Here is a 27,910-nt window from a genome sequence, read left to right as displayed (position 1 = left end):
ATTAATCCACTTGATAGGTGTGGCATATTAAGAAGCTGATTAAACAGCATGCTCATTACACAGGTGCACCTTGTTCTGTGGACAATAAAAGGCCACTCTAAAATGTTCTGTTTTGTCATACAATACAATGCCACAGATGTCTTAAGTTTTGAGGGAGTGTGCAATTGGCATGCTGACTGCAGAAATGTTCAACAGAGTTTACCCAGAGAATGTAATGTTAATTTCTCTACTATAAACCGTCTCCAACATAATTTTAGAGAATTTGGCAGTACGTCCAACCGACCTCACAACCGCAGACCACGTGTAACCATGCCAGCCCAAGACGTCCACATCTGGCTTCTTCTCCTGCAGGATCGTCTGAGGAGATGAAGAGTATTTCTGTCCTGTGATAAAGCATTTTTGTTGGGAAAAACTCATTCTGATTGGCTGGGCCAGGCCCACCCATGGCTGCGCTCATTGCCCAGTAATGTGAAATCCATAAATTAGGGCCTAATTTATATATTTAAATTGACTTATTTCCTTCTATGAACTGTAACTAAGTAAAATCTTTCAAATGGTTGCATTTTGCTTTATCATTTTTGTTCAGTATAGCTTTCATTCTTCATTTTATATAATAATAATAAAAACTATTATTTTGTCAATCAATCTTTAACTCTTGACTTGGCCAACCTGTAGTCGGGTGTAAGGTTGCTGTGGAGTTAAAGACAGAAAGAGCACCACTGTAAATTAAATGTACCTTAAAAACACACAAAAGTATGCATGTATATGCGCACACACAGACACACAGGATACAGCGAAGGCACAGGTGATGTAATGTAGCTGCACAGATGCTGTGCTAGGCTTAAAATCACACCCTGATGTGGATCTGCTTGCGGTAGAACTCATAGTCCTCTGGTACAGTATCTGATGGGAAAAAGAAAGAAAGGTTATAACCAGGAAGCCATAACAATTTGAATTGAATTAATTCAAGACGTTAAATTCCAATTCAAGAAGGTTGACATACCGTTGCAGCGATAGCCCAGGTTGGACCAGATGATTTGCTCCTGGGAGAAGCAGAAGACGCCCAGCCTCCCGCCCCTCATTGAGGTGTCCACCAGCACGCCCGAGTCTGCCACCAATGTCATGCCTTCATACAGCCTCACTCTGGCATAGATATACACAATGAAAAGCTGTACATATCGCGCTATCATCTGAATTATATATAGATACTGCATAGCCATAAAGAGCTATAGATCTATCTCTATACAGTAAACAGCTCAATGAAACAGTGAGGAAGGCCCTACATAATAACCTTCCATCTTCTCTAAATTTGCTGTTGAATTACAGATATCTGAGTTACCTAACTTTTTCACATGATTGGTTAACTTGATGTTCCTAGGGCCTCCACCGAGCTACTGTATGTATATGTATGTACAGTCATGGCCAAAAGTTTTGAGAATGACACAGATATTAATTTCCACAAAGTTTGCTGCTTCAGTGTCTTTAGCTATTTTTGTCAGATGTTACTATGGAATACTGAAGTATAATTACAAGCATTTCATAAGTGTCAAAGGCTTTTATTGACAATTACATGAAGTTGATGCAAAGAGTTAATATTTGCAGTGTTGACCCTTGTTTTTCAAGACCTCTGCAATCCGCCCTGGCATGCTGTCAATTCACTTCTGGGCCACATCCTGACTGACCATTCTTGCATAATCAATGCTTGGAGTTTGCAAGAATTTGTGGGTTTTTGTTTGTCCATCCGCCTCTTGAGGATTGACCACAAGTTCTCAATGGGATTAAGGTCTGGGGGGTTTCCTGGCCATGGACCCCAAATATCAATGTTTTGTTCCCCGAGCCACTTAGTTATCACTTTTGCCTTATGGCAAGGTGCTCCATCATGCTGGAAAAGGCATTGTTCGTCACCAAACTGTTCCTGGACGGTTGGGAGAAGTTGCTCTCGGAGGATGTGTTGGTACCATTCTTTATTCATGGCTGTGTTCTTAGACAAAATTGTGAGTGAGCCTTGGCTGAGAAGCAACCCCACACATGAATGGTCTCAGGATGCTTTACTGTTGACATGACACAGGACTGATGGTAGCGAACACCTTGTCTTCTCTGGACAAGCTTTTTCCGGATGCCCCAAACAATCGGAAAGGGGATTCAACAGAGAAAATGACTTTACCCCAGTCCTCAGCAGTCCAATCCCTGTACCTCTTGCAGAATATCAATCTGTCCCTGATGTTCTTCCTGGAGAGAAGTGGCTTCTTTGCTGCCCTTCTTTACACCAGGCCATCCTCCAAAAGTCTTCACCTCACTGTGCGTGCAGATGCACTCACACCTGCCTGCTGCCATTCCTAAGCAAACTCTGTACCTGGTGGTGCCCATGTCCCGCAACTGAATCAACTTTAGGAGAGGCGTCCTGGCGCTTGCTGGACTTTCTTGGGTGCCCTGAAGCCTTCTTCACAACAATTGAACTGCTCTCCTTGAATTTCTTGATGATCCGGTTGATTTAGGTGAAATTTTACTGGCACAAATATCCTTGCCTGTGAAGCCCTTTTTGTGCAAAGCAATGATGACGGCATGTGTTTCCTTGCAGGTAACCATGGTTGACAGAGGAAGAACAATAATTCCAAGCACCACCTTCCTTTTGAAGCTTCCAGTCTGTTATTTGAACTCAATCAGCATGACAAAGTGATCTCTAGCCTTGTCCTCGTCAACTCCCACACCTGTGTTAACGAGAGAATCACTGACATGATGTCAGCTGGTCCTTTTGTGACAGGGCTGAAATACTTATTTTCCATCAGAATTTGCAAATAAATTCATTAAAAATCCTACAATGTGATTTTCTGGATTTTTTTCTCATTTTATCTGTCATAGTTGAAGTGTACCTATGATGAAAATTACAGGCCTCTCATCTTTTTAAGTGAGAGAACTTGCACAATTGGTGGCTGACTAAATACTTTTTTGCCCCACTGAACAAAAATATAAACGCAACATGTAAAATGTTGGTCCTGTGTTTCATGAGCTGAAATAAAATATCCTAGAAATGTTCCATGCACACAAAAAACGTATTTTTCTCAAATTTTGTGCATACATATTTTTACATCCCTGTTAGTGAGCATTTCTCCTTTGCCAAGATAATCCATCTGACATGTGTGGCATATCAAGAAGCTGATTAAACAGCATGATCATTACCCAGGTGCACCTTGTGCTGGAGACAATAAAATGCCACTTAAAATGTGCAGTTTTGTCATACAACACAATGCCACCGATTTCAAGTTTTGAGGGAGCGTGCAATTGTCATGGTGACTGCAGGAATGTCCACCAGAGCTGTTGACAGAATAGATAGTTAATTTCTATACCATAAGCTGCCTCCAATGTCATTTTAGAGAATTTGGCAGTACGTCCAACCAGCAGACCTCGCGTAACCACACCAGCCCAGGACCTCCACATCCGGCTTCTTCAACTGTGGGATCTGGGGGATGGAGGGGGGGGGGGTATTTCTGTCTGTAATAAAGCCCTTTTGTAGGGAAAAACACATTCTGATGGACTGGGCCTGGCTCCCCAGTGGGTAGGCCTGGCTGCACCCCTGCCCAGTCATGTGAAACCCATAGATTAGGGAATTTATTTCAATTGACTGACTTCTTTGAAATTGTTGCATGTTGCATTTATGTTTTTGTTCAGTATATATACTTTTTGGGTTGTGTAAAATGTGTATATTTCTAGATCTCAAAATGTTTTCCATGTTAAAATAAAGGTTAAATAAAAATTATAAATTGGCAGAAGAATACAACTAGGAGTAGAGCATTTGTGGTTGTAATGCCCTTTGACGTTTTGCTCACTTGATGTAGCCCATCTGCGGGCGGTGGCTGAGGTGCCAGCGGTAGGATGTCTTGTCCCTCCAGCCCACATTCCGGGGGTCCTTCCACAGCAGGGTGACCTCGCCCGGGGTGTCGCCCGTGTGCCACAGGGCGTTCCGGAGGTACTCGCCTGGACCTGTACGTGACTTCACTGCCTGTAGAGAGAAGCGAGTAAAGTCAAGTGTGTGGCTGGGGTAATCTAATATCTATTACATTTGGAGTTGAGACACGTAGCTAGAACTACCCAACTGGATGACGTGGGATGTGGACTCCTATTGACACAAGACTACTTTGAAGGTCTAAAAACATCTGACAAACTTCTGATGTTTGAGTGTAATGTCCCTTTAAAGCCAACTGGTGCAGTTTCCTGTGTGCCCCACCTTTAGTTGCAGGCCTGGCTGGGCCATGGCCCTAAAAGGCAGCGACTGCCAGTAGGTCTGCTCCGTCTGTTTCCACATGACCACGTAGAAGCTGGACGAGTCCTGGTAACCGAAGATGAAGCCCACATAGTCATCGTCTGTGGCCGTGTTGATGTGGAATGTCCCTTCAAAGTCTACCCCGTTAAAGGCTGTGTAGCCTGGTGGGGATCGGGTTGAGGGAGAGAGAGAGAGCGAGATACTTGACTTTTCATGCTCTTTTTTTTAGACATTTTCACATAAAAGAGAGAGAAAGTGGGATAAAGAGGGGTGGGGTCAGAGGAAGACAGACAGAAAGATACACCACAGAGTGGCAGAAGGAGGTTTACAGACTTACCTATGGCCAAACCAGGGTCACTGTTCATGGTTTGAACAATTTCCATACCCTAAAAATACATTTCAGAACAATACTAAATTAATTGAAGTACATACAATATAATGTTTGTTTTCTATATGGGAATATTCCAAATGGTCACCCGATTGAGCACAATCCACTTGGGTTCGATTTGGGCATCGCCCTCCGGGTCCAGGATGACCGTCTGATAGTTTCTGAAGTCGGTCATTGTGACTTCAGCGCTCTCTGGACACACGTCAATCAAGTCTATCACGGAGTCGTTGTCAAAGTCATTCTCGCACATGTCACCAATGCCATTTCCTGATTGGATAAGGGGGACACAAAAATACACAAACATACACCACTCTGAGAACACAGATGGGGAGGGGAGTATAGCGGAAATAGGTTACTGTAGTATGACATACAGTATAGGTTAGGACAAACATAGGTGGCCTGTGGTAGTTTGCCAGCAGTCCAATAAAATGCCAAACCAACAGAATACGAAATTCTACTCTAACTTTAATTTCCAGTAAAAAATGCTACCCCTCTGTGTGTCTGAAAAGTTACAGATTGGGCCTTTAAATCCTGGTCGCCTTCTCACGTGTGAGTTTCAACTATCTCGAACAGTCGCCCCAGTGTGAGTCTCTTTATGCACGCGATGTCAGAATATACTTACTCACTGTTCCAAAATGTGATTCAAACCAAGCCACGCTGCCTGCTAATTATCTATAGGCGATGTTTCAACTAGTCAATTCACATATAAGTAGTCAATTTCACTGTTGCGGACAATTTACGTTTGAGGCTTTACTGAGCAGGACATACTTCTCTCTTCAATGAAAGCCCAAGCACAAACTTTTTCCTCCCTGGCACATTTTCCAGCTTCCTCCACTACTAATAATAACTTTGACATGTGTACATTCCTATCAAAGTAAATGCCTTGTTACGCTATCATTATAGTTTCTGTATATCGTGTTGTCGTTTCTAATGTAGAACACCGTATGTATGGAGCATAATGTATTAACTGTTTTATTCACGTTTTCAAGTACTGGTGACAAATCATGCATTCCGATTCTTGCATAGATTATAATGGACACATATGAAGTGTGTAAAATACTTTTTTGAAGGATGTAATTATTATGATGAGCTAATGCTAAGCTATTTGCTAGCTACAGTTGAAGTCGGAAGTTTACATACACCTTTTTCACAATTCCTGACATTTAATCCTAGTAAAGATTCCCTGTCTTCATCAGTTAGGATCACCACTTTATTTTAAGAATGTGACATGTCAGAATAATAGTAGAGAGAATTATTTATTTCAGCTTTTATTTCTTTCATCACATTCCCAGTGGGTCAGAAGTTTGCATACACTCAATTAGGATTTGGTAGCATTGCCTTTAAATTGTTTAACTTGGGTCAAACTTTTTGGGTAGCCTTCCACAAGCTCCCCACAATAAGTTGGGTGAATTTTGGCCCATTCCTCCTGACAGAGCTGGTGTAACTGAGTCAGGTTTGTAGGCCTCCTTGCTCGCACACGCTTTTTCAGTTCTGCCCACAAATTGTCTATGGGATTGAGGTCAGGGCTTTGTGGTGGCCACTTCAATACCTTGACGTTGTTGTCCTTAAGCCATTTTGCCACAACTTTGGAAGTATACTTGGGGTCATTGTCCATTTGGAAGACCCATTTGCGACCAAGCTTTAACTTCCTGACTGATGTCTTGAGATGTTGCTTCAATATATCTACATAATTGTCTTTCCTCATGATGCCATCTATTTTGTGAAGTGCACCAGTCCCTGCAGCAAAGCACCCCCACAACATGATACTGCCACCCCCGTGCTTCACGGTTGGGATGGTGTTCTTCGGCTTGCAAGCCTCCCCCTTTTTCCTCCAAACATAACAATGGTCATTATGGCCAAACAGTTCTATTTTTGTTTCATCAGACCAGAGGACATTTCTCCAAAAAGTATGATCTTTGTCCCCAAAGGGAGTTGCAAACTGTAGTCTGGATTTTTTATGGCGGTTTTGGAGCAGTGGCTTCTTCCTTGCTGAGCGGCCTTTCAAGTTATGTCGATATAGGACTCATTTTACTGTGGATATTGATACTTTTGTACCTGTTTCCTCCAGCATCTTCACAAGGTCCTTTGCTGCTGTTCTGGGATTGATTTGCACTTTTCACACCAAAGTACGTTAATCTCTAGAAGACAGAACGCGTCTCCTTCCTGAGCGTTGTGACAGCTGCGTGGTCCCATGGTGTTTATACTTGCGTACTATTGTTTGTACAGATGAACGTGGTACCTTCAGGCGTTTGGAAATTGCTCCCAAGGATGAACCGGACTTGTTGAGGTCTACACTTGTCTTTCTGAGGTCTTGGCTGATTTATTTTGTTTTGCCATGATGTCAAGCAAAGAGGCACTGAGTTTGAAGGTAGGCTTTGAAATACATCCACAGGTACACCTCCAATTCACTCAAATTATGTCAATTAGCCCATCAGAAGCTTCTAAAGCCATAAAATCATTTTCTGGAATTTTCCAAGCTGTTTAAAGGCACAGTCAACTTAGTGAATGTAAACTTCTGACCCACTGGAATTGTGATACAGTGAATTATAAGTTAAATAATCTGTCTGTAAACAATTGTTGGAAAAATTACTTGTGCCGTGCACAAAGTAGATGTCCTAACCGACTTGCCAAAACAATAGTTTGTTAACAAGAAATTTGTGGAGTGGTTGAAAAACGAGTTTTAATGACTCCAACATAAGTGTATGTAAACTTCCGACTTCAACTGTATGTGTGGCGCCATGTTTGCTGACCTCATACAATGCATTACTTTTATTAGATTTTTAGAAAGGGTTTTACTCAATTATTTAGATCACTGGTGATGTCACCAGCGATGTGATGAATTGTAAATAGTAAATGCCATTAGCCTTATTCATATTATGGTTTCTGTCATCCGAGAGTTAGCTAAATACCACTGCTTGTGTTAGGTCACTCTTTCCTCAGTTAACACTACGACTAATGTGGCCAGCTCAAACACGGACTGTTGCGTCAATCATAACTGTAACCTTCTAAATAAGTGTTCTAATCACAGCGGTTTGAGCGTACGCTGCAGGGACCACTGTAGAATGATCACACACGTGTTCATACGTGTCAAAGGGTTAAAACTCTGCGCTTCAAAGAATTTCTTTCCCTGGAACTCCTCCCATACCATTAGTGTCTGTCTGGCTGGGGTTAGGGATGAGACGACAGTTATCCGGCCCGGGAGGTCTCGCATCTGGAATGCCATCGTTGTCGTCGTCATCGTCGCATTCGTTGCCGATGCCGTCATTGTCTGAGTCCAGCTGGGAGCTGTTAGGGACGTCTGGACAGTTGTCCCTTGAATCCTGGTGGCCGTCCCCATCCCTGGACAAGATTGGGACATTAGGAGAAGGCTCAAGTATACAACCTGAGATCATGGACATTGTATTGTAAAATTATGTTTTTTACACATCTTGTTAGTGACAAGAAAAAGACAGCTTTACCTTGTTCAGCCTGGTTGTCATCTGGTTATATAACCAGATAACAGCTCCAAAATAGCTTCTTTATGTTTTGCTGAAGTCCCCTAAACCAGAAAACTTGTAAGAGCACTCACATGTCCTGGTTGGTGTCACACACATCTCCCACCAGGTCGTTGTCTGTATCAGACTGAACGGAGAAAATAGGTTTCAAAGATTTCCTCTATAAACTATAGTTTTATTTCAACTCTAGAATGTTATTCTTGACCTCTGACCTGCATGGGGTCGTTGACTTCCGGGCAGCTGTCACAAGCGTCCCCCACTCGATCCCCATCACGGTCAGTCTGCATAGGGTTGGGCACCTTGGGACAGTTGTCCAGCACGTTTGGGATACCTGGCGAGAGGACAAGGAGGAGGAAGATGAGCGATTAATTTATGGTTTTGGGCCGGTATTCACAAAGGGTCTCAGAGTAGAGTGGTGATGATCTACAATTAAGTCTTTCCTGTTCATATACTCTTATTTATTATGATTGACAGGCAAAAGTGATCCTATATCAGCACTCTTACTCTGAGATTCTTTGTGAATACTGGCCCTGGAGGGCCAAAACACTTCCGGGAACACTTGCGAAACAAACACTTCCATTCTCTCCCTCTATTCATGAACTAAATCAGACAAGGAACATAATCAATAATATCAACCAATCAATTAACTACCAGGTGGGAAAAAAACCCAGCAGTACTTTGGTCCTTGTGGGACAGTAATTGAATAGTCCTGTCCTAAGCGATCCATAGCCTACCATCCCCATCAATGTCATTGTCACAGGTATCCCCAGCCCCGTTTCCATCTGTGTCCTTCTGGCTTCCGTTGGGAACGTTGGGGCAGTTGTCACACGTGTCCCCATACGAGTCTGTGTCCGAGTTCTGTTGATCTTTGTTGGGGACCAGACGGCAGTTGTCCTAGAAAAACGAAGAGGAAAAACTAAATGGTGTGAAGTGGAAACAGGGAGATTCCATTTTGCCTACTGAACATGATCCCCCACTGACAAAATACAAGCATTTCTAAACCCAGAGGTGCAACCATCGCAAGATTTCCGGGAACACTTGCAAAACAGACCAGACCATGGTTTAAAGAGTCAAAGAGAGAAGGCGTGCGCTTAGCTAGGCAACGTCACCATGACATCGCCTACAAGTGTGGTCGGGGATTTCTGTTGGAGGAACAGTTTTAGCCTGTCTTCATAATGCACTGTCTTGGATACAAGGCTAGACTGACCTCCACGTTCTTGATGCCGTCTCCGTCCGCATCCTCATCACACTGGTCACCTATACCGTCTCCGTCTGCGTCCTCCTGGCCAGAGTTGGGCGTGTTCACACAGTTGTCCTGCATAGGGAACACAACACATAATGATTGTGGTAAGTAAGACATTTTGTTAGTGTTTTGTGTGTGTGTGTGTGTGTGTGTGTGTATGTGTGTGTAACAAGCTTACGGCTCGGCAGTGATAGTCATTGTCTATGCAGGGGAGAGGTTGGTCGGGGTAGCCATCAATGTCTGTGTCTGGGCCACATGTATGCCCATTACCTGCCCAGCCCACATTACACTGTAAGGGAAGAGATATTCAGAGAGAATATACAAAGTGGTAAAAAATTGGAACAGGATTTCTTAACGGTGTCATACTGTATAACCAGATTACAACCAACTGGTCTCTGTTACAACCAAATAAAGACGTCTTTTCCATGGCAACACATTTTGGGGAAAATGTCATATTTTGGTTGTTATCTTTTTCTTGTTGCTAAAAAGACATTGAAGGGATAGTTCACCCAAATTAAAAAATTACATATTGGTTTCCTTACCCCGTAAGCAGTATAGGGACAAGGTATGACAGAAATCCATGCGTTGGTTTAGTTTAGTTTCCACATTCAATATTTTAGCGTTTCTGGCACAAATCCTACTCAAGTCATGGGACCGATATTAGCATTTTTCGCACATCATGTTCAAATAAACTATAAGGGACGTTGTTGAGGTTCACAATCAATTTTAGATACTTTTGGAGGATTTGGACACGATGCACGAAAAATTATAATATCGGTCCCATGACATGAATGGGATTTGTGCCACAAATGCTAAAACATTAGCATGTGAAAACAATGCCAGGGAAACTTAACCAAAGCATGAATTTCTGGAAACCAATTTGTAATTTTGTAATTTGGGTGAACTATCCCTTTAACAACTTCCTTTTAAAAGCGTCTTTAGCCTATTGAGATGTGCTATGCGTGTCTTACCTCGCAGGAGACCCTGGCAGCACCCTTTATGACACAGTGGGCGTTGACGTCACAGGGGTTGAAGCCCAGCGTGGCGCAGGACCTCCGTAGGAAACAGCCCACCGTCTGGTTGCCTACGAAGCTCTCCTTACACGGACCACACCTGAACGAGCCCTTTGGTGGGAGGGCGAGATGGAGGAGGGAGTTGGGGTAAGACAGAAGGGGAGCGAGGAGGGAGACAGAGAGAAAGACACAGAAAGGGAATCATGTATTTCTTTTAAGTGATAAAAATATTTCACCTCGCAACCTCTGACTCCCTTTCCACTACTGACCTCTGTGTTGATGCAGACAGAGTTCGGCACACAGGCCTTGTAGAGGACAGCACACTCATCCACATCTCTGCACTTCTACATAGACAGACAGAACACCTCAATTTAAGGACAAAACATATCAGACCACCTATTATGATGGCCATAGTGGCAATCAGTGCACATCTATGTATACAGTGGGTGAGAAGAGGTGTCAATAGTGGTGGTGTGTGCCTGCTGTGTATGTGTGTGTGCACAATGTTAATGTATGTGTGTAGGGTTAGGGAAAATAGGATTTTTAATGGTCAAACATTTTTACACTCCAAAAAGTCCTGACGTTTCACGAAAACAAAGTGTGTGTGTGTCAGGAGGTCTAATGTTGGTCAGACCTGCTTGTGGCTTTTGGCAAACTCCACCCCAAGCCCGCTAAGGAGGGGTCCGGAGAAGCCGACGGGACATGGTTCACAGGTGAAGCCCTTTGCCGTGTTTACGCAACCCTCGGGCGAGAAACAGGGCCGGGCTAGAGCACACTTAGTAGACATAGAGAGAGAGAGACAGAAAGTAACAATACACATATCAGTGTATTTGTGTTTTTGTCACACCTCAAAGTGATTGGTCGCCAAACATCAACTTTCTAATTGTTACTCTGCAGCTGGGTCGTCTGGGGAAATATTGTTCCACCTTAGCTGCAAAGCTTTTGGGAAACTCAACCAAGAATGTTTAAGAAATGATGGGAGCATATCATGCTATCATCTTGTGGTGCTAAAGAAATATAAATAAGACCCTTAGAATACCTCGTCAATGTCCTGGCAGTGGGTGCCATTCCCCGTCATGCCGTCTGGGCAGGCACCACAACGGTACCCTGGGTACTCCCTGGTCTCTGTACAGGCCAAGCCCTTATAGCAAGGGTTGGGCTCGCAGCGAGAGTGGGTCTCGTGGAAGCCTGGTTAACAAAGATATAGAGCATACCAGAGCTGGGTTCAAAATAGGATTTGAAATCTTTTAGCATGCCTTCGAGCTTGCACAGAGTGCCATATGGGCAGGGTTTGCACTTAAACAGGCAATCTGCAGTTGCTACTTAGAAATTAATTATATGTATCCATTGATTCTTGAAGAATATAACGTATAAATGCTTAATGAGCTCAGTTCAACTGTCACATCCCATCAGAGCCCAAAATATAAGCTTGTTTTACTCCAATGTTTGTAAAGAAATTAAATGTAAACACACACCGTATAGCCTCAAAACTATCATTTTTGGTATCATGGATGGTCAGTCCTTGCATCAATAGCTCTTTCTATGAATTTGAGAGTGGCTACATTTCTCCAGCCCTTTTCCTCAGCTTTTTACCGAAACAGTGGCGGGGAACTCTTTTTTGCTAAATTGAAAGGGGCAATTTTTCCATTGGTTCCATTGCATCAAGAAAGATCAATCAAAGACAGCTAAAGTACTTCATATATTTCAATCTCTCTCTCGCTCTGATTTCCTGTGCTTCTCATCTCATCTTGTTTATCTTTTCTTTATATGAATCCCCTCTGTTTTATACACGGAGGCCCAGCCTGATGGTATGGTACTGCTCTTCATGCACTCACCACACACTTGGCACTCCAGGATAGTGTTCCTAATCAGAGACATCTCCTTTACCTGTGAAAACCACAAACATACAGCAGTCACCAGAACTGTTTAATGTATTCAACTCTAAATGTAGTATACTGTAGTTGCTCTATAGAACAGTGGTATACCGTAGTTGCTCTATAGAACAGTGGTATACTGTAGTTGCTCTATAGAACAGTGGTATACCGTAGTTGCTCTATAGAACAGGAGTATACTGTAGTTGCTCTATAGAACAGTATTATACCGTAGTTGCTTTATAGAACAGGGGTATACTGTAGTTGCTCTATAGAATAGTAGTATACTGTAGTTGCTCTATAGAACAGTATTATACCGTAGTTGCTCTATAGAACAGGGGTATACCGTAGTTGCTCTATAGAACAGTGGTATACTGTAGTTGCTCTATAGAACAGTGGTATACTGTAGTTGCTCTATAGAACAGGGGTATACCGTAGTTGCTCTATAGAATAGTAGTATACTGTAGTTGCTCTATAGAATAGTAGTATACTGTAGTTGCTCTATAGAACAGTAGTATACTGTAGTTGCTCTATAGAACAGGAGTATACTGTAGTTGCTCTATAGAACAGTATTATACCGTAGTTGCTCTATAGAACAGTGGTATACTGTAGTTGCTCTATAGAACAGTAGTATACTGTAGTTGCTCTATAGAACAGGAGTATACTGTAGTTGCTCTATAGAACAGTAGTATACTGTAGTTGCTCTATAGAACAGGAGTATACTGTAGTTGCTCTATAGAACAGTATTATACCGTAGTTGCTCTATAGAACAGGGGTATACTGTAGTTGCTCTATAGAACAGGGGTATACTGTAGTTGCTCTATAGAACAGGGGTATACCGTAGTTGCTCTATAGAACAGTGGTATACCGTAGTTGCTCTATAGAACAGTGGTATACTGTAGTTGCTCTATAGAACAGTATTATACCGTAGTTGCTCTATAGAACAGTGGTATACCGTAGTTGCTCTATAGAATAGTAGTATACTGTAGTTGCTCTATAGAACAGTGGTATACTGTAGTTGCTCTATAGAACAGTATTATACCGTAGTTGCTCTATAGAATAGTAGTATACTGTAGTTGCTCTATAGAATAGTAGTATACTGTAGTTGCTCTATAGAACAGTAGTATACCGTAGTTGCTCTATAGAATAGTAGTATACTGTAGTTGCTCTATAGAACAGTAGTATACCGTAGTTGCTCTATAGAATAGTAGTATACTGTAGTTGCTCTATAGAACAGTAGTATACTGTAGTAGCTCTATAGAACAAGGGTATTCAACTGGGGGAGGTACAGGAAGTCAGCACATTTTTAAAGTGGAATGTTAATGTTTAATGTTTATTTAATGAATATCGCTAGGAACAATACAATGAACTAAGTTTGAATTGTCTACCCACAGTAGAAAATAGGAAAATATCTTCTTTCTAATGATGTCAACTTTATTTCTCAACTCCTAATATTGAGTAAATTACACTCATTGGAGCCAGTTACACTCACTGGAGTATCTGACATAGGCTTTGAAAAGGCGTCCTCGAATATAATAGGCTATAATGGGGCTGTGGAGGTCAAAATAATGAAAAACTATCTAGCAAATCTATTCATTTTAAAATATGATAACTGCTCCTTGCCTGATGATAAGACATGACATATAATGGGGGTCCCTGTTTGGTTTTCCGAGGAGGTCGTCCCTGGGCAAGAAAAGCTTGAAAACCCGTGCTATAGAACACTGCCATCTCTCAAACAGTTACGTTCTTGTTTATGTGAGCACACAATTGATGAACCTGCACATTTCTGCTTGTTTCCTCTCTCTTTCATCTCTCTATTTTAGTCCCCTCTCACCCTCAGTCCATGTGCCTCTTATCCAGTCACCCCCTCCCCACACACCCCTTGCCTTCTCCCCTCTCTCTCTTTCATTCCCCCTGGGCCTCTTCCCCCTCTCATTCTCTCTCCATCTCTTACCTGTTCCCTGATGTCCTCTCGGAGTTCGCCAAGAATCTGGTTGAAGATGATCAGCTGGCCAATCAAAGCCTTGGTGTGGTCACCTGACACAGTGATGTCCAAGCATTAGAACATAAGCACAAGGAAACCATTAAAGTAAATGATAGCATTATACCGGTAACTATAATTGTTAGGTAGCATTTGGGTAGGGGGAGGTTGATAAACCAGTGTTTCTGATTGATACTCACCCAGAATGGCATTGACATCGGCGCTAACTATGGAGACAAGAAAGTCCACTTTAATCATTTCAATCACAACACACTACTCATTTTAATATACTATTCCTAACAATGCCTTTCACAGACATGAACTAGTACATGTAAACAGAGATGGAAAAAGGACAACCAACATGACAATTATATGTTAGTTACGTGGGCTCACCACTAGATGGGGTTAAAGTGATAAGAATACATTACTGAGATTAGCTTCTGCTGACCAAATACCTAATGTGAGGTATGGCTAGGAGGAACAAGTGGATGGAAATATATATCAGCAGATATCAAAGTGAACACTCTCTATAGACAGACAGGTTTCCTCCCACAATGTACCAATATTCTGGCTTACATGTCTGTACATAATAAATGTCAGTTTGGCACAGAGGAAAAAGCAGAGTTGGGACATCTGGCTTTCCTACATCACTGTCTTATCCGCAAGTTGCCATAGCGTAAACCCCCAGACACAAAATGTATCTTTTTTTGTTACCAAGACAATGTCATTAATCCCAGATCTAGTGATGTTACTCCTAGGTCTGAGTTTCTATGACTAAAGTTTCTATGACTAAAGTGAATATAACATTATACACTGAGTTAGGAACACATTAGGAACAACCTCCTAATACTGAGTTGCACCTAGGGTTGTGGCGATCACAAATTTTGTCCGCTGGTGATTGTCAAGCAAATAACTGCCGGTCTCACTGACCATTAATTAACAAACACATTTAGCATCTTGTGGCTTCCACACATAGCCTACTGATGCAGACCTTTGGAACATCTACATTTTAAAAAGTATAATAAACCCATGCAATATAGCCTACAACTTCACAATAAATACATTATTTATTTTAGACAGGTCTAAAGAAACATGATATGAAGAAAATGTAGTCTATTTCAGAAGAACAGAATAGCATACTCTGAGTTGTCTTTATGTTAAGTCCTGATCTGGCTATGCCATATGGCTGTGGGCTACACTAGTTCATTTTAGCAGACAAGATTCGCTTAGAATTCCGTGGCATTATTTTCTAGTATTTTCTAGCATAAATTAGAAAGGGTCTTTCTCTAAATGATTTGAGGGAGTGTGCACATGCAGCTATTCTGTGTTGAGCGGTTAACAAAGACACAGGTACTCCTACATGCTTAATTTAGAGTTATTAATGTAACTTTAGTTATGATACAAAGGCTTGTCTGTATGTTTTGATTTGTAATACATTCTAAGGCTGCATGACGCGACTCTAATGATTATTTGAAAAAAAGTTGAATGAAAGGCATGAGCTCAATATGTTTTTCATCAGTCTCTCATTCACAATTTGACAAATGCCTTGAATTTCCCAGTAGCATCCGCTTTGTGTGGCCGTAATTTCCCCAAAATATCCATGCCTTTTGTGGCCAGTGGCTGTTGGGCTGAATATAATAAATTATAATTCCTTTTCCCTGTGTGCTGCTTGCTCCAAAGCACCTCTCACTCACATGGCTCTGTCACGGATCCCTCGGAACTTTCATTAAGCACACCTGTCCCCTATTCCCACTGATTAGTACTTGTACAGTTGAAGTTGGAAGTTTACATACACTTAGGTTGGAGTCATTAAAACTCATTTTTCAACCACTCCACAAATTTCTTGTTAACAAACTATAGTTTTGGCAAGTCGGTTAGAACATCTACTTTGTGCATGACACAAGTCATTTTTTCAATAATTGTTTACAGACAGATTATTTCACTTATAATTCACTGTATCACAATTCCAGTGGGTCAGAAGTTTACATACACCAAGTTGACTGTGCCTTGAAACAGCTTGGAAAATTCCAGAAAATAATGTAATGGCTTTAGAAGCTTCTGAGAGGCTAATTGACATAATTTAAGTCAATTGGAGGTGTACCTGTGGATGTATTTCAAGGCCTACCTTCAAACTCAGTACCTCTGCTTTTCATCATGGAAAAATCTAAAGAAATCAGCCAAGACCTCAGAAAAACAATTGTAGTCTCCACAAGTCTGGTTCATCCTTGCGACCAATTTCCAAACCCCTGAAGGTACCATGTTCATCTGTACAAACAATAGTACGCAAGTATAAACACCATGGGACCACGCAGCCATCGTATCGCTCAGGAAGGAGACGCGTTCTGTCTCCTAGAAATGAACGTACTTTGGTGCGAAAAGTGCAAATCAATCCCAGAAAGGACCTTGTGAAGATGCTGGAGGAAACAGGTACAAAAGTATCTATATCCACAATAAAATGAGTCCTATATCGACATAACCTGAAAGGCCGCTCAGCAAGGAAGAAGCAACTGCTCCAAAACCGCCATAAAAAAGCCAGACTACGGTTTGCAACTGCACATTTTGGAAAAATGTCCTCTGGTCTGATGAAACAAAAATAGAACTGTTTGGCCATAATGACCATCATTATGTTTGGAGGAAAAAAGGGGAGGCTTACAAGCCGAAGAACACCATCCCAACCGTGAAGCACGGGGGTGGCAGTATCATGTTGTGGGGGTGCTTTGATGCAGGAGAGACTGGTGCACTTCACAAAATAGATGGCATCATGAGGAAAGAAAATGATGTAGATATATTGAAGCAACATCTCAAGATGTCAGTCAGGAAGTTAAAGCTTGGTCGCAAATGGGTCTTCCAAATGGACAATGACCCCAAGCATATTTCCAAAGTTTTGGCAAAATGGCTTAAGGACAACAAAGTCAAGGTATTGGAGTGGCCATGACAAAGCCCTGACCTCAATCCCATAGAAAATGTGTGGGCAGAACTGAAAAAGCATGTGCGAGCAAGGAGACCTACAAACCTGACTCAGTTACACCAGCTCTATTGTGGGAAGGTGGTGGAAGTCTACCCGAAACGTTTGACCCAAGTTAAACAATTTAAAAGCTGCGCTACCAAATACTAATTGAGTGTATGTAAACTTCTGACCCACTGGGAATGTGATGAAAGAAATAAAAGCTGAAATAAATCATTCTCTCTACTATTATTCTGACATTTCACATTCTTAAAATAAAGTGGTGATCCTAACTGACCTAAGACAGGGAATTTTTACTAGGATTAAATGTCAGGAATTGTGGAAAAACTGAGTTTAAATGTAGTTGGCTAAGTTGTATGTAAAGTTCCGACTTCAACTGTATAAGTGTGCCCTTTGGTTTCCATTGGGCTGTCGATTATTATTATAATGTTCGTTGGTGCATGTGAGTACCTGTGCTGTGTGTTTTGGGCTTTCGTGCCCTTGTGGATTGCGCAGATGATTACGGGTCTCGTTCCGTGGGTGCGTGTGTGTATATTTTCAAGGTATTCCTCGCTCTTTTGTTTGGGTTTCAACCCTGTGTGTTGTATATGTGTTTGTTTGGTCTTCGTCCCCGTGCCCTCACACGGCACGCCATAACTTGGGGGCGTAATAAAAAACCCTATTACGCATTCCTGCGCCTGTCTCCTGAATCATTGTTACCAACGTGACAGGCTCTCTATCACGTGATCAGGTCTTTCTCACAGGCTGCAAGACCAATACATCAGGGATGCAACTGCTTGTGTCTTTATCCAATTCTGAGGCGCATACTGAAGATATTGAACGGTCCACATTTAATTTGTCAGCCAACTAGGTGAGTAGGCCTAACAAACAGCAAAAGCACTAGCCTATGTCAGTCTACTATCCCCCATGGTACAAATGCTGACCTATTCTGTGCGAGAAATAAATGTTACAAACATAGTCTGGGACAGTTGTGGGATGCAATAGATCACACATTAATACAACCACTAGCATCCAAACCCCTTTTTTAATAAATCTTGTTAGGGAGGATGTTCCTGTGGCGGGATCAAATCAGCGGATATTTTAGAGCGCCGCCGAAAGTTTTCGATAAAACTCAAACTTTCATTAAAACACACATACAAGGTACTGAATTAAAGCTACACTCGTTGTGAATCTAGCCACCAAGTCAGATTTGTAAAATGCTTTTCGGCGAAAGCATGAGAAGCTAATATCTGATAGCATACACCCCCCAGAATACCAGACCGTCAACAAAACAACAGATTTTGCGGTAGCCGGCGCTACCCAAAACGCAGAAATAAAATATAAAACATTCATTACCTTTGACGAGCTTCTTTCTTGGCACTCCTATATGTCACATAAACATCACAATTGGGTCTTTTTCCCGATTAAATCCGTCATTGTATACCCAAAATGTGATTTGCTGAAGACCGGTCTGATCCAGAAAAATGCCCCTTTACAAGACGCAACGTCACTTTTTAAAATTACAAAAGTTGCCTATATACTTTTACAAATCACTTCAAATTACTTTTCTAAACCAACTTTAGGTATTAATAAACGTTAATAATCTATTAAATTGATCACGGGGCGATCTGTATTCGATAGCAGCAAGTCTTGAAATCATCGTCCATGTTTTCACATTCAAAACATCCTGTGGTGAGCCCAAAGAAAGGAAATGCGTCACGTTTCCAAACCAAGGATAAAGCAGCTCCTAAATGACAGCATTGGCGACATCGTGTGGAAGCTGTAGGCGTTTACAGGGGATTGCCATGTATTTTCTTCAGCCTTAGACAATACATTGACTGGCGGATGGATATTATTTTTGTGTTTTTGGTGACCAGTTTTTCGAAGGATTTTGACTCCTAAACACGTTCTGTTATAGCCACAGACACGATTTAACCAGTTTTAGAGACTTCAGAGTGTTTTCTATACACACACACTTATCATATGCATATACTATATTCCTGGCATGAGTAGCAGGACGCTGAAATGTTGCGCGATTTTTAACAAAAAGCTGCGAAAATTCGCAGCCTCCTTAAGAGGTTTTTTAAGCAATGAGGCTTACGCAACAGATAAGAATGTTTAGCTTAAAATGTTGGTAAACTATTAGGCTATTTCTTCACATTATAAGCGCAGCCATTCGCACACGGCAGTAGGCGATAAGCGCAAATGTTCCATTCATGGGAAAACACCATTATCAAAAGTGACCGCACAATAGATTATGCATGTAATGCTTTTATTATAGAGGTGCATTTTTATGGTGAAAATTATCTACCCAAAATTTAAAACTCACGCACTGCGTATGTATGCCAGTTAGGCTCTACGCCTGTTGCAAAGTGGATTAATGTGCTTAATTTTAAGAAGTTATTTGGCCACTTTAGTTGTGATACAAACCATACCAAAACATATAGGCCTATGGGCTAGGTTACATGAGTTGTGCGACTAAAAAGTCACAAAAAAAGGTATGTCTTCTTTCTTGCCTTATGATGGTCATCATTCACAAGAGATAATAACCTCAGCAAAAAAAGAAACATCCCTCTCACTGTCAATTGCATTTATTTTCAGCAAACTTAAAGTGTGTAAATATTTGTATGGACATAACAAGATTCAACAACTGAGACAAACTGAACAAGTTCCACAGACATGTGACAAACAGAAATTGAATAATGTGTCCCTGAAAAAAAGAGGGTGGGGGGTCAAAATCAAAAGTAACAGTCAATATCTGGTGGGGCCACCAGCTGCAGTAAGTACTGCAGTGCATCTCCTCCTCATGGACTGCACCAGATTTGCCAGTTCTTGCTGTGAGATGTTACCCCACTCTTCCACCAAGGCACCTGCAAGTTCCTGGACATTTCTGGGGGGAATGGCCCTAGCCCTCACCCGCCGATCTAACAGGTCTCAGACGTGCTCAATGAGATTGAGATCTGGGCTCTTCGCTGGCCATGGCAGAACACTGACATTATTGTCTTGCTGGAAGTCACACACAGAACAAGCAGCATGGTTTGTGGCATTGTCATGCTGGAGGGTCATGTCAGGATGACATGGGGGAGGAAGGGGAGGAGGATGTCTTCCCTGTAAAGCACAGCGTTCAGATTGCCTACAATGACAACAAGCTCAGTCCGATGATGCTGTGACACACCGCCCCAGACCATGACGGACCCTCCACCTCCAAATCGATCCCGCTCCAGAGTACAGGCCTCGGTGTACCGCTCATTCCTTCGATGATAAACGCGAATCCGACCATCACCCCAGGTGAGACAAAACTGTGAAGAACACTTTTTGCCAGTCCTGTCCGGTCCAGCGACAGTGGGTTTGTGCCCATAGGCGACGTTGTTGCCGGTGATGTCTGGTGAGGACCTGCCTTACAACAGGCCTACAAGCCCTCAGTCCAGTCTCTCTCAGCCTATTGCAGACAGTCTGAGCACTGATGGAGGGATTGTGCATTCCTGGTGTAACTCGGGCAGCTGTTGTTGCCATCCTGTACCTGTCCCGCAGGTGTGATGTTCGGATGTACCGATCCTGTGCAGATGTTGTTACACGTGGTCTGCCACTGCGAGGAAAATCAGCTGTCTGTCCTGTCTCCCTGTAGCGCTGTCTAAGGTGTCTCACAGTACTGACATTGCAATTTATTGCCCTGGTCACATCTGCAGTCCTCATGTCTCCTTGCAGCATGCCTAAGACACGTTCACGGAGATGAGCAGGGATCCTGGGCATCTTTCTTTTGGTGTTTTTCAGAGTCAGTAAAATTGCCTCTTTAGTGTCCTACGTTTTCATAACTGTGACCTTATTTGCCTACCGTCTGTAAGCTGTTAGTGTCTTAACGACCGTTCCACAGGTGCATGTTCATTAATTGTTTATGGATCATTGAACAAGCATGGGAAACAGTGTTTAAACCCTTTACAATGAAGATCTGTGAAGTTATTTGGATTTTTACAAATTATCTTTGAAAGAGGGTCCTGAAAATGTGACGTCTCTTTTTTGCTGAGTATATAATTCACAAGTGATAGGCTAATATTGTCACCCATCAGACTATTCTTGATTTAGTCTTGTCTTTACATATAGTAAATAATATGTGTATAATTTGTTTTGATTTAGAATGGACCATTATCACCTGTCTCGAAACAGGGGCAAGGCAAAAAAAATACATGTCATCTATGCACTTAAATAGCGAATGGAGGATGCTTTTCCTGTAGTTTATTTTCATGCCAGCTAGGTACGCTATACTCCTGTTGTAAAGAGAATCAATTTTCTTAATATTAGAAAAGTTGTAAATATAGTATACCTAATCTATAGAACGCTGATGGGATCATCCTCATTTTAATAGAGGCCATCACTCTGTTTTCTCACGCAATTGCAGAGTCTATGGAAATGTGGTAGCCTACAGAACAAGTTTGGACACCTCTACTCATTCAATGGTTTTTCTTTATTTTTACTATTTTCTACATTGTACAATATTAGTAAAGACATTGAAACTATGAAATAACACATATGGAATCATGTAGTAACCAAAAAAGGGTTAACAAATTAAAATATACTTTTTATTTTCGATTTTTCAAAGTAGCCACCCTTTGCCTTGATGACAGCTTTGCACACTCTTGGCATTCTCTCAAACAGCGCAAACCAGATGGTATAGTGTAAAGCTGCAGAATGCTGTGGTAGCCATGCTGGTTAACTTCTTGGATATAGGGGGCGCTCTTTTAATTTATGGATAAAAAAACGTGCCCGTTTTAAGCGCAATATTTTGTCACGAAAAGATGCTCGACTATGCATATAATTGGCAGCTTTGGAAAGAAAACACTCTAACGTTTCCAAAACTGCAAAGATATTATCTGTGAGTGCCACAGAACTCATGCTACAGGCGAAACCAAGATGAAACTTCAACCAGGAAATGGGCAGAATTTTTGAGGCTCTGTTTTCCATTGTCTCCTTATATGGCTGTGAATGCGCCGGGAATGAGCCTGCCCTTTCTATCGTTTCTCCAAGGTGTCTGCAGCATTGTGACGTATTTTTAGGCATATCATTGGAAGATTGGCCATAAGAGACTACATTTACCAGGGGTCCGCCCGGTGTCCTGTCTAAATTGGTGCGTAATCTACAAGCTGCACGCAGTCATCCAGTGATTGAGAGGAGAGAGGAGGCTTTCAACGAACGATATATCATGAAGAGATATGTGAAAAACACCTTGAGGATTGATTCTAAACAACGTTTACCATGTTTCAGTCGATATTATGGAGTTAATTTGGAAAAAGGTTCGGCGTTTTGATGACTGATTTTTCATTTTGTTTTGGTAGCCAAACGTGATGCACCAAACGGAGCGATTTCTCCTAAACAAATAATCTTTCAGGAAAAACTGAGCATTTGCTATCTAACTTAGAGTCTCCTCATTGAAAACATCTGAAGTTCTTCAAAGGTAAATGATTTTATTTGAATGATTTTCTGGTTTTTGTGAAAATGTTGCCTGCTGATGCTAACGCTAAATGCTACGCTAGCTGCGCTAGCTGTTACACAAATGCTTGTTTTGCTATGGTTGAGAAGCATATTTTGAAAATCTGAGATGACAGTGTTGTTAACAAAAGGCTAAGCTTGAGAGCTAGCATATTAATTTCATTTCATTTGCGATTTTCATGAATAGTTAACGTTGTGTTATGCTAATGAGCTGCGGGGATAATTACACTCCTGGATACAGGTTTTTTCGTAGCTAAACGTGACGCACCAAACGGAGCGATTTCTCCTAAACAAATAATCTTTCAGGAAAAACTGAGCATTTGCTATCTAACTGAGAGTCTCCTCATTGAAAACATCTGAAGTTCTTCAAAGGTAAATGATTTTATTTGAATGATTTTCTGGTTTTTGTGAAAATGTTGCCTGCTGATGCTAACGCTAAATGCTACGCTAGCTGCGCTAGCTGTTACACAACTGCTTGTTTTGCTATGGTTGAGAAGCATATTTTGAAAATCTGAGATGACAGTGTTGTTAACAAAAGGCTAAGCTTGAGAGCTAGCATATTAATTTCATTTCATTTGCGATTTTCATGAATAGTTAACGTTGCGTTATGGTAATGAGCTTGAGGCTGTATTCACGATCCCGGATCCGGGATGGCTCGACGCAAGAAGTTAAGTGTGCCTTGAATTCTAAATAAATCACTGACAGTGTCACCAGCAAAGCACCACCACTCCATCACACCTCCTCCTCCAAGCTTCACGGTGGGAAATACACATGCGTTCACCTACTCGGCGTCTCACAAAGACACAGCGGTTGAAACCAAAAGTCTCAGATTTGGACTCATCAGACCAAGGGACAGATTTCCACTGGTCTAATGTCCATTAAGGCTAGGGGGCGGTATTTTCACATCCGTGATTTGTTTAACACTTTTTTGGTTACTACATGATTCCATATGTGTTCTTTCATAGTTTCGATGTCTTCACTATTATTCTACAATGTAAAAAATAGTCAAATAAAGAAAACCCTTGATTGAGTAGGTGTGTCCAAACTTTTGACTGGTACTGTATATTTGCATTTATGTCAGAGTGATTAGAGGGACAATTGAGTGCTGAGTACCAGACAGTTAGCAAGTTTGGTAGGCTACTAATGACCATCAGCAGCATCAGAGCTTGGAGAAGCCTAATTACAAGTGGAATGTGACTGCCTTCATGACTCGTGACTGCCATTGTGGCGGTCATACGGTCCCCATAACAGCCCTGGTTGTCTCGTCCCCTTCATCTACACTGATTTAAGTAGATTTAAACAGGTGACATCAATAAGGGATCATAATATTCACCTGGATTCACCTGGTCAGTCTATGTCATAGAAAGAGCAGCTTTTCTTAATGTTTTGTATACTCAGTGTAATAAATTAGTATGAGGATCATTTGCATGTGTTTATGGTTGTATACAAAGATTTTACCTGAATTCGGAAAATGTGTATCTCCCTGAAATGGACAGTCGGTAAGGATTCCTGCTTTGGCTATAGAGCCACCCAAAGCCAGTTTCAAAGAGTCCACTGAGCCCTGAAACATGCACACACAAGCACAGTACAGTTAAATCAAGTTAAATTAATTAACTCTCTCACACACACAAAGGGGCATGGTAGGTGGAAAATCATGCTCATTTGTATTCGGAGTAAACTGTCACTTTTAAATGAATGTTTAGGCCTAGGGCTATGTTATGCAACTGACAACATGCAATGTTCCCTACAACTCCTCTGGGACTGCAGCTCCCCCATGACTGCTGCGCTAAAGAAATACCAGCTCGTGCATAGAAGTACAACAAAAAAAATCCCCGTTAGTTAACACAATCAACATTTCCCTCCACTCAAAATATTTCATAAAATCAATGTAATATTTGCCACTTTCAATGCAACGTGACGAGCATGAGCGGTTGCGAGTAGATTCACTTGTTTTGAGATCAAAGCGAGTACACATTTATTCATCTTCTTTGCTAGTTATTGAGTTATGGCTAATTTATGGTCAGCATCTTTGAAAAACGAGTCAGGTAAAGAGCTTTTTTATGTCTTAAAGGGGCAGTGTTATATTTTGAGACAGGCTTGAATAAGCTAATAAGTAGCCAATAGGCAGAGGATACCATACATTTGTGTCTGATTCATTGTAACAATAATAATGGTATGGGAATAATAATGCATTTTATTTTGTAAAGTGGTTTCTTGCATCAAACACAACACAGCAACATTTTCTGGCACTTCCTTGTCTGAAGGACAAGTGGATAAACTGGTTAATGTCAAGCCCTGCATGGATTTTGAAAAAGTCTCATGGAATGTAATTCTACATTGAATACCAAACATTGGCTGCTACTGTAGGCTGAATGCTAGAACTGCTATTTCCATGTAAATAATATCGTTTTTCATGGTAGGCCACTCTGGTAGGCCTACATTATGATCACTGTTAAAACTGCCACTTAAAGTGGGTACAATCTCAGTGTTCACAGTAAACGCATTAGGAAGGTGCACAGAATATTCACAACATTCAAGTTTGCGCTCAGTAGACCTGAAATTTGCTCAGTGCAAAAACAATTAGAGGGTCTTACTTAGTCTTACTTAGACATATTGAGGCACATGCTCTGGGTTGTGTTCATTGGGGCACACCGAAGCAAAAAATAATCAAAATGTTGTGCAACGGAAAGCGAAACACGTGTTTCTTATTGGACAAATTCTGATAGTACCTCCCAGTTTCACTCCCCTTCTGACCGTTTCCTTCTGTTTTATGCCTAGTGAACATGACCCTGGTCAGTACCCGTGTACATCTGCATGCATATCACCTGAGCGGTCCATTCAAGATAAGAGATACAAACTAGGAACAATAGCTGCAGTGTGCCCTCTCATTTTAGATATTTCCTTTTACAATTCCCCCCCTCCTCCTTCCTGTTCTCTCTTTCATCCATCCTGACAGGGAGTGTGGCATCTATCAGTCAGATAGTCACACATGCAAACAGCACCACAGAGTTACAGATAACTACAGAGTTCTCCATATAAGCCTCAGCATGAGCCATAAAAATGTAGCTGATAGATAGGATGTACAGCTCTAGTCCATGTTATTCCATTTTTTTGATGAAAAGTTACTTATAAAATAGTAGACATTTGACAGTTCACTCAATTTACGTATGTGCATACCCCAACCAGAAGCCATGGATTACAGGCAGCATCTGCACTGAGCTAAAGCCTAGAGCTGCCGCTTTCAAGGAGCTGGACTCTAACCCTGAACCTTACAAGATATCCCGCTATCCCCTCCAATGAACCATCAAACAGGCAAAGAGTCAATACAGGTCTAAGATCGAGTCATACTACACCGGCTCTGACGTTCGTCAGATGTGGCATGGCTTGCAAACCATTACAGACTACAAAAGGAAGCACAGCCGAGATGCTGCCCAGTGAAACGAGCCTACCAGACGAGCTAAACTACTTCTATGCTCGCTTCGAGGCAAATAATACTGAAACATGCATGAGAGCACCAGCTGTTCTGAAAGAATGTGTGATCACACTCTCCGCAGCCGATGTGAATAAGACCTTTAAACAGGTCAACATTCACAAGGCCGCAGGGCCAGACGGATTACCAGGATGGGTACTACGAGCATGCACTGACCAACTGGCAAGTATCTTCGCTGACATTTTCAACCTCTCCTTGTCTGAGTCTGTAATACCAACACGCTTTAAGCAGACCACCATAGTCCCTGTATCCAAGAACACTAAGGTAACCAGCCTAAATGACTACCGACCCGTAGCACTCACGTCTCTAGCCATGAAGTGCTTTGAAAGGCTGGTCATTGCTCACTACAACACCATCATCCCAGAAACCCTATACCCACTCCAATTTGCATACCGCCCCAACAGATCCACAGATTATGCAATCACTATTGTACTCCACACTGCTCTTTCTCAACTGGACAAAAGGAACACCTATGTGAGAATGCTATTCATTGACTACTGCTCAGCGTTCAACACTATAGTGCCCTCAAAGCTCATCAATAAGCTAAGGACCCTAGGACTAAACACCTCCCTCTGCAACTGGATCCTGGACTTCCTGACAGGCCGCCCCAGGTGGTAAGTGTAGGTAACAACACATCCGCCACATTGATCCTCAACATGGGGGCCCCACAGGGGTGCGTGCTCAGTCCCCTCCTGTACTCTCTGCTCACTCATGACTGCACGGCCACGCACGACTCCAACACCATCATTCAATTTGCCGATGACACAACAGTGGTAGGCCTGATCACGGACAATGACGAGACAGCCTATAGGGAGGAGGTCAGAGACCTGGCATGTGGTGCCAGGACAACAACCCCTCTCAACGTGATCAAGACAAACGAGATGATTGTGGTCTACAGGAAAAGGAGGGCCGAGCACGCCCCCATTCTCATCGACGGGGCTGCAGTGGAGCAGGTTGAGAGCTTCAAGTTCATTGGTGTCCACATCGCCAACAAACTAACATGGTCCAAGCACACCAAGACAGTAGTGAAAGGGCACAAAACCTATTCCCCCTCAGGAGACTGAAAATATTTGGCATGGGTCCTCAGATCCTCAAAAGGTTCTACAGCTGCACCATCGAGAGCATACTGGTTGCATCACTGCCTGGTACGGCAACTGCTCGGGCTCCGACCGCAAGGCACTTCAGAGGGTAGTGCGAACGGCCCAGTACATCACTGTGGTCAAGCTTCCTGCCATCCAGGACCTCTATACCAGGCAGTGTCAGAGGAAGGCCCTAAAAAAAATTCAAAGACTCCAGCCACCCTAGTCATAGACTGTTCTCTCTGCTACCGCACGGCAAGCAGTACCGGAGTGCCTACCTACATGTACATACTACATCAACTAACCTGTGCCCTCGCACATTGACTCTGTATCGGTATCCCCCCTGTAAATAATCTCGCTATTGTTATTTTACTGTTGCTCTTTAATTACTTGTTACTTTTATCTCTTATTCTTATCCATATATTTTTTAAACTGCATTGTTGGTTAGGGGCGCGTAAGTAAGAATTTCACTGTAAGGTTTCACTGTACCTGTTGTTTTGGTCACATGTGACTAATGAAATTACATTTTACTTCATAACTAATATCTACGACATCTTATTAGCCATGCAAAATCTAGGTAATTTACTTAAGTGGCATAGATGGCAGTTGTGGATAGAAGATTAGGCATGTAAATCAACCATAAATGAGCAACACTATTAAAATGAGGA

At 42.0% G+C, this 27,910-nt stretch overlaps 1 protein-coding gene across 1 annotated transcript in view; it reads right to left on the bottom strand.

Moving 5' to 3' along the window:
* Positions 1 to 278: 278 nt before the first annotated feature.
* LOC112229692 (thrombospondin-3b) overlaps positions 279 to 27,910 on the bottom strand; it is a 33,301-nt gene continuing 5,669 nt past the window's right edge. Inside the window, exons 4-23 of the mRNA XM_024395663.2 lie at positions 24,132 to 24,234; positions 14,449 to 14,475; positions 14,222 to 14,304; positions 12,232 to 12,283; positions 11,436 to 11,584; positions 11,031 to 11,171; positions 10,666 to 10,740; positions 10,355 to 10,507; positions 9,562 to 9,672; positions 9,348 to 9,455; positions 8,875 to 9,034; positions 8,353 to 8,471; positions 8,215 to 8,267; positions 7,792 to 7,985; positions 4,735 to 4,913; positions 4,596 to 4,644; positions 4,223 to 4,419; positions 3,825 to 3,997; positions 1,004 to 1,143; positions 279 to 903 (exon numbers count right to left, since the gene is read on the bottom strand). Of these exons, the coding sequence (XP_024251431.1) occupies positions 848 to 903; positions 1,004 to 1,143; positions 3,825 to 3,997; positions 4,223 to 4,419; positions 4,596 to 4,644; positions 4,735 to 4,913; positions 7,792 to 7,985; positions 8,215 to 8,267; positions 8,353 to 8,471; positions 8,875 to 9,034; positions 9,348 to 9,455; positions 9,562 to 9,672; positions 10,355 to 10,507; positions 10,666 to 10,740; positions 11,031 to 11,171; positions 11,436 to 11,584; positions 12,232 to 12,283; positions 14,222 to 14,304; positions 14,449 to 14,475; positions 24,132 to 24,234 (2,322 nt within the window). The 3' untranslated portion in view covers positions 279 to 847. The remainder of the gene's footprint in view (positions 904 to 1,003; positions 1,144 to 3,824; positions 3,998 to 4,222; positions 4,420 to 4,595; positions 4,645 to 4,734; positions 4,914 to 7,791; positions 7,986 to 8,214; positions 8,268 to 8,352; positions 8,472 to 8,874; positions 9,035 to 9,347; positions 9,456 to 9,561; positions 9,673 to 10,354; positions 10,508 to 10,665; positions 10,741 to 11,030; positions 11,172 to 11,435; positions 11,585 to 12,231; positions 12,284 to 14,221; positions 14,305 to 14,448; positions 14,476 to 24,131; positions 24,235 to 27,910) is intronic.

The sequence above is a fragment of the Oncorhynchus tshawytscha genome, linkage group LG31, assembly GCF_018296145.1.
Source record: "Oncorhynchus tshawytscha isolate Ot180627B linkage group LG31, Otsh_v2.0, whole genome shotgun sequence".
NCBI lineage: Eukaryota > Metazoa > Chordata > Actinopteri > Salmoniformes > Salmonidae > Oncorhynchus > Oncorhynchus tshawytscha.
The sequence above is the reverse complement of the archived record's forward strand: the minus strand, read 5'-3'. Positions and strand labels throughout refer to the sequence as shown.